The sequence below is a fragment of the Mugil cephalus genome, chromosome 20 (genome assembly GCF_022458985.1).
Source record: "Mugil cephalus isolate CIBA_MC_2020 chromosome 20, CIBA_Mcephalus_1.1, whole genome shotgun sequence".
In the NCBI taxonomy this organism is placed as follows: Eukaryota; Metazoa; Chordata; class Actinopteri; order Mugiliformes; family Mugilidae; genus Mugil; species Mugil cephalus.
The window spans coordinates 12,696,754-12,710,498 of record NC_061789.1 but is presented as its reverse complement, the minus strand read 5'-3'; the positions used below and the strand labels follow the sequence as shown (position 1 = coordinate 12,710,498).

The 13,745-nt window shown below is 44.9% G+C and overlaps 1 protein-coding gene across 1 annotated transcript in view; it reads right to left on the bottom strand.

Annotated features, from left to right (window-relative positions):
- Positions 1 to 13,745, bottom strand: part of LOC124997775 (centrosomal protein of 112 kDa-like) — a 116,387-nt gene that overhangs the window by 95,716 nt on the left and 6,926 nt on the right. The window contains 8 exon segments of the mRNA XM_047571756.1: positions 906 to 1,049; positions 2,068 to 2,186; positions 2,611 to 2,710; positions 4,461 to 4,547; positions 8,719 to 8,793; positions 8,886 to 8,933; positions 12,204 to 12,281; positions 13,468 to 13,552. Coding sequence (XP_047427712.1) covers positions 906 to 1,049; positions 2,068 to 2,186; positions 2,611 to 2,710; positions 4,461 to 4,547; positions 8,719 to 8,793; positions 8,886 to 8,933; positions 12,204 to 12,281; positions 13,468 to 13,552 — 736 coding nt within the window.

Genomic DNA, 13,745 nt, shown 5'->3' with positions numbered 1-13,745 from the left:
AATGATATGCCTGATCTGGGAGTATAGTACCCATGACATATTGTTCAAAAATCACTGGTGGCAAAGAATTTGTCAGTGTCCAAACATGCACAGGCCTAAATTTCTAATAATTTTAACTTCACACACCACAAGGACAAAAAGCTGCGAATAGGTGCTTTTCAACAATAAGCCAAGTACCAGGAGCAGCACCTGAGAATCAGTCCGCTTTGAAACTTTCAACCCTCCCTCTGTGTGTAGGTCAGCCAACCCCACAGCTGGGGAGCAGTTAATTGACGGTGGCACAAGGTGCTTTTCTTTCTCTCGGACCGTGTCTGTCTTTAATTATTAAAGACGGGGTCTTAAGCGTGAGCCCTGCAACATCCAGCGCTTGATGTCTCTCACTGTTAATATGGGTCTGTTGACAGATAAAGGCCAGAAGCAGTGTGTGTGTGCGTGTGTATGTGTAATGTGGCCGTGAATAGAGATAACACCATTATTTATGAAGCGGTGCAGTTTGACTCGCCTCTGGTGTTGATGATCCCAACTAATGAAATGTGCGCCATCCGACTTAAAAGAACATTCCTTTCATATGACACCAAAGAAACTGTCGCTCTGGGAGGGGTTTATATATGGGCGAATACACATCTCTGAGCGTAACCGTAGCTATGGATAAGATCTAACACGCACCCTGATCAATGACCGTTACAGACTTGACAGTGAATGTGAGAATCGCTCTGGCCCCGGCGGTCGGAGGATGTCTCGTTTCAACCGCTGAGGTGTGCGGGTCACTGTTTTATGATGAGACGTGGCAGACGTACACAATTAGATTTAGAAAGGAAATGCTTGCGTTAACGTGATATTTTCTGCTTGTGTGAAGCGCAAAGCTTTATGCCGCTGATCATGGACACAAACACACTTGCACTTACAGTTCCCTGCAGCCGAGCGTTGTACTCGGACTCCATCTTAGCCAGTCTAAGGTTGGTGTCCTCCAGCAGCTCCTGGATATTCTTGGTGTGTTTCTTCTGCATTTCAAATTTCTCCTGCTCCATCTCAGTCATAGCAGCATGCAGCTAGGAGGGGAGGGGGGGGCAGAGGATAACTACATATGGGTCACAGAATTTGTCACAGTGAAAATATATAATGTGGTTGTTGTCTAAGGTTGTTACGTTTGTGACGCTTGAAAACGCGTGAAACTTCTATTATGTCACTCACGATATGCTAAGCTAAATTTCATTGGGATCTTATTGAGCCCCAGCAACTCCAACAGCTAATTTATGTAGCTATGGCAACAGCCCAGACCATGTGCAGACCTTAAGTCGATAGCAACCTGATGTGCACCTTCCTACAAATGTAAAGGGCGCTTTTAAAGTAATCCGGGACCTAGACGTAGTAACCTATGCACGTAGCCGACGCTGGTACTACCCATTTATACCTGTGCGCTTGTCAGTCTGGCTCGGTCTGTAAAAACGCCACCCAAACACTAGTCAGCGCTGTGTCTTTTTTTGACAGTTTGGTTCCCCATCAATGGCGACTTAAACTTTCGCAGAAATTTCTAAAGCGGAAATAATAGCAAGTGGACCAATCGCAGCTTTTGCGATAGCGTGTCGTTTTTGTGGGGAGGTGCGCTAGGTCCGGCATGGCTTTGCGTAGGGGTTGCCGTAGCTTCTGCGTCGTCTTCACACAGTAGTCTAAACCATCAATAACCAAGCGGAGCTGCAACGCAGGCCGCAAGAGCTGCGATCGTTCTCCTTGGTACTAGTGTGTTTTTTTTCGGCAAATTTCGGCAAAGGTTTCAGTCGCCATTGTTGAAAGTGGAGCAGGGAGTGGAAACAAAGTTTAACTCGACTGGGAAGTAAGACACAGCGCCAACTAGCGCTGTTACAGAGCGAGCCAGAGAGGCATAGGTAGGTCACGCCCAGTACTTTAAATGAGCTTTTACCAAGGCCAAGCCAAGACAAGTTACCTAGGGCAGAAAGTATTCATTTATGCAGCACAAAAGAAAAGTCTGCAAGTCTTATGCTAACAGACAGTTTTCATCTGGTCCCAGGCTGTTACAGAATATCCAAGGCTTGCAATTTGTCTTTGTACCTTTTTCTCCCACTCATTTTTTAGGGAGTCAACGCTCTGGTCCGTCATCCTCTTCAGCTCCGCGATCTGCTTGTCTTTGCTCTCGCAGATGACCTGGGATTCCCGCAGCACAGTTTGAACTGCGTGAGAGCACAGACGTAAACACACAGGCAGAAGTCGGGCCCGAACTCTGGGTACGAACAGATGGGACAACCACGGACCACAGACATACGCTCGAGCCCGTTGAAGCGCTGTAAATCAACTTTTGAGATTTTCCCTATTTGAAATGGCTAGTCACGGTTCTTTTTTACATACATTTTAAATCAAATGCAAGTAGAAAAAAAAGAAGCGGATGACAAGGGGAGGAAAAAATAAAACAAGCATGAAGAAAAGGGCACACATTATGCGATTAAATTTCAGATTCAGCGGCACAGCTGGAGACCGTCACTCGGCACCACTGCAGTCTCACGTGGAATTGTATCTTTTGGGCTTTTTGCTCTGAGTGTCCCGAGACACTCGCGTAAACATCCTTCCAGTCAACCCCGCAAACACGTGACCTCTCACCTTTCTTCTCGAGCTTACAGATCATCTCCTCCGATTCTTTCTGCTTCGCCCGGTACAGGTTTTTGACCTCCTCAATCTCACTATTTTTCCGGTTGAGGATCTGGAGAGGAAGAGGGAAGCTGTTAAACTTGCAGTTTATAAAGAAAATGCATAGTTGATGTGATATGTCTCATTTATAATGTTTTAGCTTTTTACTTTTCAAATACTAATGCTATTATAGCAGAAACGCTACCAAAGTACCCTAATATCGCTCAAAAATACTCATTTTGATCACTATTGGCACTACAGAGCCCGGTTTTTACATTTTTGCTAGTTCACATGTATGAGCCCAAGGACGTACAACTTACATACTTTGGTTTAAATCAAGTGTTGCTAAACAAATGAGCATCTCCAATGACATGGAAGATTCTGCACCAAAATTCCCTGTATGACCCGAGACAACTTCCTCTTCCTCATGCATATGTATTCCTTAGGAGACTATGGGAAAACTGAGTAAAATAGCAGCTGAGTGAACCACCTGTGCAGAGGCATGATGAGGTAAATGCATCTGCCTGCAGCTGCCATCTGTGTGCAATTAGTTAAATTATGCCACGGAGAATTGGGGGCCGAGTTTAAAAGGACAGTCTAGCACTCTTAATAACTCAATTACAAGTTACAGGGTGTATCTAAATTATGCCGAGTGATCTGGTGGTGTACCCACCTACAGATGGCTTTGGACCAATCGTGAAGGCCAGTTTTTCTCCCTAAATGACATTTCTTTGTAAATCATGGTATAATCCAAGCATCTGTGCTAGTGTATAAATGACGCCAAAGCCGTCCAAATGTCATCTTACTTAATACTACTTCAAATAATGATCTAAGGGCGCACTCACACCAGGCAATCATTCCGTACCAAAGCACGTCTGCCCCTTAAAGTCCAGATTCTATGGCTAGTGTGACCGTACCATGCCTGAGTATGGTACAGTACGGTTGGAAGAGGTGTACAATGGCAAGGTGCGCTGTTTAACGCATGCGCACAAGCGCCGTTAAGTACACGTTGGTAGTAACCGTGCCTCGGCCCACTTGGTTCGGGGTAATGTGAGTGTGGGCCAGTGGAGAAACGGGGATGGGGAGGGGGTCATTCGTGGTTTGGCACGCTACTGGACAACTGGCCCTAGTGTGAGTGCACCCCAAACCTCATTTGAAGCATAATAGCTTGTGGCATCCCAACAACAGATCCTTTCTGACTGAAAAGGCAAAAAAGAAAAACCAACAACGTACGAGTAGCCCACCTAGGGCCAGCATTTTGTAAATATAAGTGCACTTATTACCCAAGCTCGTCGCGAGATGAAAGGACGACAGGGCGACAAGAGCAAGGTTCACGGAGAATTTAGGGATTCCGTTTTTTGATATTTTTCATTTGCGACCCCCCACAGGTTGTAGTCTTTTTTAGGGCCCGCCAAACAAGGCAGTGACACGGTGCTAGGTCCTGCTGGAGTGCACCACGTGGTGGGAAATGACGGCTTTTAGGGTGCCTATTTTAGATTTTTCTAAGAGACTATACCATCAGAAACTGGAGCAAAAAGGACTGAACTATAGATGAAAATAATACTATATGAGATAGTACGTATAGATAAGTATAGATAACGTCATAATAAAAACACAAAGGTAAGCTTTTATTGCAAATAACTAGAGATCCCCAGGTAATGCTAGTCCCATGCGAACAGGCCAAGAGGAAAGGTTGTTAACTGCTGCTGACAAGTTACAAGTTACTGTATATCTATCACAAACTATAGTGTGAAAAGTTAAATATATAATATCTACATTATTAGGAGGAGCAGGCAGAGCATCCCTCCAGTTTTCACTCTTACTTTCTCAACATCTGCGTCATGTATCTGCTGCATCTTCAGTTTCTCCTCGTGGTACTTGGCCTCCAGCACCTTGATCTTCATCTCTGTCTGAAAACACATAGAAAACTATGTGAAGTACCTAGCGCAGCTCAGTGACTCAGCGTTGGTTTCAATATACAAAAAAAAAAGCTAAACCTCTAACGTCAGAGATTTGACTTTTACTTGTGGCAAGCGAGTGTTAATCTTTGACCTAATTTTTGAGACAGAAAAAAAAACGAAACGTCACCACCACACAGAGCACGGCGCATGTTTGTCTGTATGTTTCTTCGTTTGTGTGCACGTACCTACGAATGTACGAAGCGGTTAATCATGCAGAGAAGGTCTGCTCTCATTTCAGTGGAGTATGTTTAAAGGACATCACATTTTGAGTTGTCACGTATGTGTTGGAAGTAATCTTCCCCGGCTAGGGCGGAGCTACACATCACATCACTTTTTGTAAAATGAGTTTGACACCCCGGCTCAAGAGGGTCATGGGGGATCCCATCCTGGTACCAGGACACCTTCAGAACCCCTGTGTCCTTTTCCTGATGCACCTGAACTTCGTGGGAGGCAAGAGGGAGAAAGAAGCAAAAATAGGCAGGTGGTTGTATGATGTTCTCCCTTTGCAAAAAGGTTTGTACAGGAGGTAATGGGTATGAGAGGGGGACTGACAAGCAGCAAGAGGACAAATGTCTCACTTTATACCCACTCAACTGGATGAGCCATAGGGACGCCCCCCCACTTCAGTTACAAGTTGTACAGTGTATAATTGAAAAACCTCTGTTAAGTATTCACTTTTTCTTGTCCTTTTTCTTGATTTACCACCATTTCTTGTGCAATCGAGGGGACCACAAGAGACCCGTCAAAGTATAAAGGAGGGAAAAAAAGCAAAAGAAAGAAAGTGAGAGAAGGAAGAGAGATGGCAAGGACTGAAAAGCAAAGGAAGAAGAGACCCGTTTTTCATGCCCTGCCCCCGTCCCCCGGCAAAGAAAAAGCACATGTGGGGGTGCCACTTTCTCATCCCTGTCTTCAAATGCTCTTTGGAGAAAGTTTGTCAAACTAGATCAGGGGTGTCTGAAACTTGTTTATAAAGGTGTCAGAGAAGGAAGGAGGAGGAGGAACGTCGTACACCTAAGGCTTCTGAGACGCCTTCAATCAGCCCAACTGGGTGGTACAGCTTTTTCCCTGTTTCTCTTCTTCAGAGTTCTAGTGAGCGCTGTAAGATGCCATGTTTTTTGACACTTCGCTCTTGAAAGGAAGCAAGACGTGGAGAGAGAGAAGGCAGAAAGAGAAGGGGTATGAGTAGAACGGCTTTTTTTTTTTTTTTTTCTTTCCCTGGTCTCAAATCCAGCATGGGGTCAAGGCCTTCTTTCCTCAGGGGGATGTGTTCATAAATTGTCTGCTAACTGTTTGGGCTTCGCGAAAGCAAAGCTGGCTTTGTGAATTTCCTTCATCTCGTCTGAGATATACAACGTCCCGGTGCATCTTTCATCCTCAGTAAACACAGATGCTCAAGGATAGTCGGTATGCGGCGTTGCGCTATCTACTGAGGAGCAGCTAGATGCCGTTTCCACACTTTTGACAAACAGTTAATTCGCTGTAGTCTGCTCAGATGGTGAGTCTGGATAAAGAATTTTTGGCTGAAATTTCTGACGTGTGAAAAAAAAAACAACAACATACTCTTTCAAAAGGAGTAGGTCTGCGCACAGTATAAATAAACAGAATATTACTAAAAAAAAATAAAAAAAAAAAATGCGAGAATGACACCATCAAATACGCGAGAATCAAAGACGGAGGACAGAAATGCTTGAAATAATAACTTTATCATTACGGAACACAGTGGGTCCCTCATGTCTCCGAAGCCTGAAGCCCCATCTTGAAAGCCAACTACTGAACTTGTCCCCTTTAAACTACTGAGACTTACTAGGTTACTTTCTTAAGCTTTGAAAAGTGATCAGATAAGTCAGACCACGGCCCTGTAAGTCACAGGCTGAGCGCTTAAGCTCCGTCCCAAAGGATCCTAAGATTAGAGAGACGGCATCATTACGGCATCAGAAAGCAACGGGGTCTGATCCCCAGTCAGGGGCTTGTGACCATTAGTGTGACTGCTCGACACTAACACGCTCATCTGCTATGCTGCGCATGCTGCCAACAACCCCTCGAGTCAGGTACCAAGGGGGTGGTTTGAAGACAGCGCGAACACGCGATCTCTAAAAGAAAGTCTGAGGGCTTCATATATAAAGGACGGCGTGGCTTTAATGACAGATAGCGTACCCACAAAAGTACACACCAAGAGAAATATCCGCATTCATAAAACCTGTACGCTTTTTCAATCAATGCGAAATTGAGCGTACGAACGAGCCACTTACCTCGCCGTGGGACGTCCCGGGAAAACAGATTGAGCTGCTGCATTTTGTCGTAGTTCAGTCGCTGAACTGAAGTAACAGGTGCAACTCGAGTGGCGGAAAGTCATTACGGAAGTCAGCCCGGGCGGACCGGAAATTGATTTTATATTGGCTGAACACAGCACAGAACAGCAGATGACTGCGCACACTAACCTCCAATGCTGAAGGGCGGCGATCTGCCCGTGCCCTCGCCAACACCGGGGCAGAGACGACTAAATTTGTCGGACAAATGAGTCAAAATGCTTCCCGTTCGGAAGACTCAAAAGGTCCTTTCAGCAATGTGAGAGTTGATCGCATTGACTACGCTGGTAAATGATTTGTCGCTGAAAAATGCACTTTGATGTCGGTTCGTTCGCTTACAATCTAAGGTAATTTTATATACCTGCACAACATGTGAATTATGTCGTCCCGTATGGCTAACATGGCGCGACTGAGGGACAATTGGGAGATAATGAGGATTTCACTCTACAAATACTACCAATTAACTACTTAATAGTCCCAAAAAAAAAGCTATGCCTTCATAATATCAAGCGCTGCTTAGCATCTCAATGTGTTTTAGGTGTGTTCAACTCAGGGCGCATGTTAATATGAGGTCTGCACGAGGTAAATAAAGTCAGCAGGTCTACATGCTAGAGGCAACATGACGTTGTGTTAAGGCACCGTGGGATGCTGATGCCCTGTATTAGCACACCATCGTAATAACATTGTTAAGGAGGCATATTAAGGAGTAGCTGGTGTGTGGGAGGCAGCAGCTGGGAGATTTTTTCTCTGCATGTTCAGCCACCGAGGAACGTGGAAGAGGAAATGAGTTTACGGAACCTTCACGGACCTCACGGTTTGATGTGATGCAGAAGTCTAGCTTAAATCCGAAGTTGAGTTTGCGAGTTACGGTATTTTGTTCACCAAATTTCACCAACAACAAACCAGTTTAATCACAATTAATTAATCAACAAAAACTTTGTTGGGGTATTTGGAATAAATCTGGAATGTGTAGCTATTAAAATATATTAGCAAAATAATTTTCATTCTGTGTCGGTGTGTGAGTTGGTTCCCGATAGACACATTTATATTCCCACCACAGCTCGGAGAAGCCGGTCGACTAGTGTGAAGTGGGATCAAACAGCATAAGACGTTGCCTTAATGTCATCATGCTATTTGCTAGATTCAGGCAGCCCACAGGTACTATACATGTAAATCCTGTTAGCAATGACAAACAGATCCTCGTTATGAGAGGTCAACAATGTTGCACGCACGTGTCCTTTCTCACATTTTTCCCGGCTCTCTGCGTGAAGCAAATTTAACTGAGTGGAGCGGCCATGAAAAGCAATGGCCATTACAGGGAAGTCATGCTCAGTTATCTATTTAACAATGCGTTAAAGGTGGATGGCGGGAGGAACGATTAGCGGTTTGGGAGAGATGGGAAGGAGTGGGGGGGACTTCAAAGAGTACTTTCAGAATATGATTTTCGGCTTATATTCACAAAGAGCAGGAAAAAAAAAACCTGTCATTACTGAGAGCCAGCGGTATCTTTGTCTTCTCAGAGGGCTTGGCCATTTCAAAAACACAAACCATGTGCGTGGATGTTTGTGCGCGGCTGAAGGGGAGTCGAATGCCATAAACAGTCTGGGGAGCTTTGACTTCAGAGTGTGTACAACACTTCTTTAGATACAAAAGCTAGGGCCTCCGGATGTATATGAAGGACAGGCTCTTAAATACCAGCAACTGCGTTTGAACATGCAAATAGGTGACATCAGCGACAACGACTGGAGTTCCTGAAGATTTTGGAATTATCTAACAAAGACGTTTTCAGGTACAGCTTCCATTACAGTGCATACCTCTTTGCTCTGCACCAGCTGCAGGCTCGGATCATCGGCCAAGGTGCTGTTCTTCCCATAACTTGACTTGAAAATCTACGATGACAAATGTGTGAGGTTAGGTGATGGGAACATCAAGCACATCTGCAACAATAAATAGATGACGAAGGACCCACTACAAAACTTACTGGGGACAGGGGAACTGGCTTCTCTCGCAAATACCTGGGGCTCTCAATCTGCAAGTAAACAGAAAAACTTCAGACTCTTTTTTAACTCCTAACAAAGCCGTGGAATCTACGCTCCGCCCCAAGTTTACCATAAACAATGTGGGAAGCACATCAAAAGCGCATTGCTGTGGCCGGACTTTCTTCCGTCAACTCTTGTCTGTTTAGAAAGACACGGGCTACTTCAAGGCTTTATGTGGGAGGCCTGCTCTGTTTCCACTCAGCTCCTCTTTTCTGCCCCTTTTGTCAACACCCAGGCACCACTAATATGTAAGCTATACCCAGGCCGTTTACCATGTGATGGAGACAAATGTGTATACATCCTTCCCAAACACTGCCGCAACATGTTCTTTGATTACAATATGAAACACAAGAGACTGCAGAACCACCTGAAGTTAAGCAGGTCACAGTCCATGTGACTTTGCGGCATTACCTCAGCGCAGCTCGCTGACTGTGACACTGACAAGTGTTTATGACCCCATTAGTTTCCTATGAACTCACATGATCATACATTGTCTCTCTCTGATGCACTCGGGCTGTCTGTAGGGGCTGACAACTAGCAGTGGGATCACAGCTTTTCAAAGTGGTACAGCTGACAGCAATGACGCCCGGTAAACAGTTCTGGAGCTAATCTCTCCGGCGTAGGTCGGAGCGCAAGGGGGGAAGAGTTGGCAGAGACAAATGTGGAACTCATTACGTGTTTTTAAAAAAAGAAGGGATTTAATTGGGGCTGCAACAGCTCCGCCGTGAAAATATGCCAATTTATGTGGGATACAATGAAGCGTTGCGATATTTACATCCAACACAAAGTGCAGCGGATCCCATTGCCAGGAATGGTAACAAAAAATGTCATCCAGGTCCTGGTATATCCAAAGCCCAAGCTCAAATAAAAGCAAATGGACTAGTCAGGGTTTCTTTAAGGCGTTTTGCCACTCATCAAAGTAGCTTCTTCAGTTCTAACTAACTAAAACTACGACAACGTAGTTCTGTTAATAATCAGACACCTGTAAGTGGAGGACTTTGTTGCTCAGAAAGCGCTCCGAAATGTGTAAGCTGTTGTCCAAGATAGGGTGTCCCTTAGCCATCAGGTACTGTGAGCAGTTTTATTTTTGCATATCAATACTACACTCCAAGTTACCCATCAGTGACAAATAATGAAGTTAAATTATACACTATCTACTCTGTCTTTGGTAATTAAGGGCAGTATATGTAAGCGATGTGTTTCCTTAGTGGATTTACACTGAATAAATATGAACTTCTGCTTCATAGTGTCATGAAAAGGATGCTTCATTCATTGGCGATCATGGCTGAATACGAACTGGATTCTGTTTATTATTGAGCAGCTAACCAAATAGTTAAATGACTACTCGACAACAGACTCAACAGTCTGTCAATCTGAAAAATAATGAATAGATTAATTGGCTGAAAATGCAATCGCAAGATTTAATGTTGCAGGTGGCACAACCCACACAAATAATGCACGGCGAAGGGGAGAGGAGAGAACAGAACCCGCGAGAAGCTTAGAGCTTCAGACTAAAATAGTTGCAGCTCCACTCTGAGGATAAAGTCACAATCTGTTGCTTCGGGGTGAGTTAGAGAAAGGTGCAATAGATAAAGGTTGCTCTGCAAAGTTTGCATGCAGGTAAAAACAGGTCAGGTTTGTTACCTGACACACTGCCCTCAAGAAAAGAAAACATCTATCTTGACTACAGCACACGCAGAAAGAAAGAAACACGGGAAGACCACTAACACAGTCGGCGCAGAGAATTTGTGATGTCTGCTCAAAGTGCTGCTCACATGCAGCAATGTCTAAAAAGGTGATAAATAAATCGGTACTCTTTGAGGTGTTGCATAGGCCAAAAACAAGTACGGGGTTTCTTTTTATGTAAATACGCAGCGAGTCATCAGATGGCCCATGAGGCAAGGAAGGGGAAGTGCAAGGAAAAGGAAGTGCAAGCAGGAGGAAGTGCTGTGATATACTGCCAAAACATGGTAACATGTACAGTAGAGCTAGGGCTAGGGCTAGGGTTAGGGCTAGGGCTAGGGTTAGGGTTAGGGTTAGGGTTAGGGCTAGGGCTAGGGCTAGGGCTAGGGTTAGGGTTAGGGCTAGGGCTAGGGCTAGGGTTAGGGCTAGGGCTAGGGCTAGGGCTAGGACTTGAGTTTACCAATGTATCTGCACACAACAGACAACCGAATGATAGTGGCTGCTATTGATCACTGTACTGTTTGACAGAAATAGGTTAGGCATTTACGCAATTTGTTCTAGTCAGGTGCACGATTTTTTATGTTTTTATGTTGTTCCTGGCTCTATTAAACTCCTATTAAAAATACAACTACTCGCTTGAACACACAAGCACAAACAAACTAACAAACAAACAGAAAGCTGAAACAGATGGCGGTCCAGCTGACTGAGGCTTTATATGCCTTAGTCTGAAGCAATCACTGTGGTCACAATAGTGACTACTGTACACTGCTTTCATTACATTAGAGGTGAAATGACCAACAAACATATTCGGACGTCTTCAAAACATCTGAAGACAAGCTGAAGATCATCCACGTGGAGTAACACTTGGCTATAACAAAATTTCGTAGGAGTCGGGCACTTTGAAGCAGCGCGGCTATAAAACTTCTGCAAACTTGAGGGGATTTGTGTGTGCGTGTTTGTGTAAAGGAACATCTGTTGATATGAAAGGCTTGGGGGAGTGTTGCCAAGCAATGTTTCAGCACAGAGGAGAACAGAACATTGCGTGGCCTCACGTCTGCTGATTCCACAGATTAACCTAGTACTGAAAGCGAGAAGGAGATTGGGAGGAAGAAGTTTCAAAAGAAAAAAAAAAAAAAAAAGTCACGTTGCCACAGCAAGAACGTCCTCAAGGGGGCAGAAACCTTTGGGGCTGCTTAGGAGTAGTACTTACTCGGCAAGCGTTAGAAGTGTTTTTTTTTTAAAGGCCAAGTACTCTCAGCGTTTATCTTACAGTCAGTTTTTGCAATAGCTGATGACATCACCCAGCTTTGCCGGCGCTGCTCATCTCGTTGTGTAAGTGTGTCAGAGGTGACAAGCAAGCAGAAAAGGGAAACCGAGAAGTCAGTGTTCATGCAGCTGAGGATGCAGGAAATAGGAGGCAGTCTCAAGAAGCCATAGGTCGGTGCAACGAATAAGGCCGACCCAGGATCCTTCAGATATTGACGTGGATTTACTCACGAGCCACCTTCACTACAGCGATTCGCTGTTTGACGGCAGATGCTGTACCCGAGAAGCTCAAGGCATGCCCCTGGACTCACCCCCATGTTCCAGCTGTTGAGACGAGCCTCCAGGTCGCTGTCATAGAGAGACGTATCTGCCTTCAGCCCCCCATTCACCTGAGTAGGGAATAGAGAAGGCACCAACAGTAAAACTAAATGGAAGTTACGAGGAGAGTAACATAAATTGCAGGAGGGAATTCTAAAATAATTACTAAAGGAGTTTTGATTGGCAGTTTGGCCTGAGGAAGCAAAGAGGAGGCAGTGGTGGAGGTTATCGCTGCCTGCTGACACAATATAATTCCTCTCTTGGCAACAACAAAAGGGTTCTTTAAGAGTTTACAGATATACAGTACGCCCACATCTGTTGACCTCCCATACTGGCAGCACTACACTCTCCTGCTATCTACATCTCTCCATCCTTTCTTACACTCATACTCTTCTCTCTATCACATGCAGCACTCCAGATGTTTGGCAGTTCAACATAATTTCCGTAACGCAGTAAATTCCAAAAAGAGGGGCATGTGCAGCTACACTGCCTGTCATTCTTCTTCCTTTCTTCAACCGGGCTCTGGATTTGCTTTATATGAATAATCCGAGTGTTTCCTGGGGTTATGTTGATAGAAGATAATTTACTCAAGTTGTGGTCGGGCAGCAGGGTTGAGAAAGGGGGAAGTATCTAATAAAATTGAGAAAGCGACGGCGAAAGGAGAGATGTTGTTGAATTTGATTAGGATCTGGTGGAGTGTGGACCTTGGGTGTGCCTCAGTGGAGCTGCGCGGCGCTCAAAGAAATCGCCGAATGGAATGGCCCTGGACTGAATGAGAATCTGATTAAAATGTAGCAGCGCCTCACCCTCGAACAAACGGAGTAAATATTTCATTTAGCATCTGTGAATGAGTGTCACGGTCTCCGTATCGCACCGAGACTTCAAGGCTTTGTGTAAAGGCTGAGTGTGAGCGGAAATAATTCTCGTACCAATGAACTATACGTTGGCTCACACAAGCACACTCCTTGACTATTTTGGGAGCTACAGCATAGACGGTTTAGCTTGTAAATGTGGTGGTAATGAGAGGTGCTGTCAACATTTTTCTATGGGAATGGACACCGCACATGCATCGCTAATGTTTGCTAGCAACAGCTACACAGGAAGCTGACAAAAGTTAGGGACCTGGTTGGTGGTCAGCAAACTAATCAGAAGGCCGTTGGCGTTGTTCTCTGTGTTCATGGGGTAATGGCTTCAAGTATTCCTTGAAGTATGCCAGTCTAGAGGTGAGGCTGAAAGTCAGAAGTATGGTCAACTAACCATCCTTGCGTCTTGTCTGGGTGAATCTCTGAGCGGACTACAGGACATGGGTTGCGATTGGCTCGTCTCGTCGTACAGCTTTCTCCTGGAACACAGAAATAAGAGAGGTCAACCTACAGTATATCTGTGAGCATCTCTAGGAGTCTGCTCTTCCTCTTTGTATATGAATGTGCTTACATAGGCAGCCTGCACTGCCGTTTACACAGATCCACATCTGGTACTTGTTGCGCGGTTTGTGGTCAGCATTTCATCCCATGTTAACAATAAACATCCCCGCT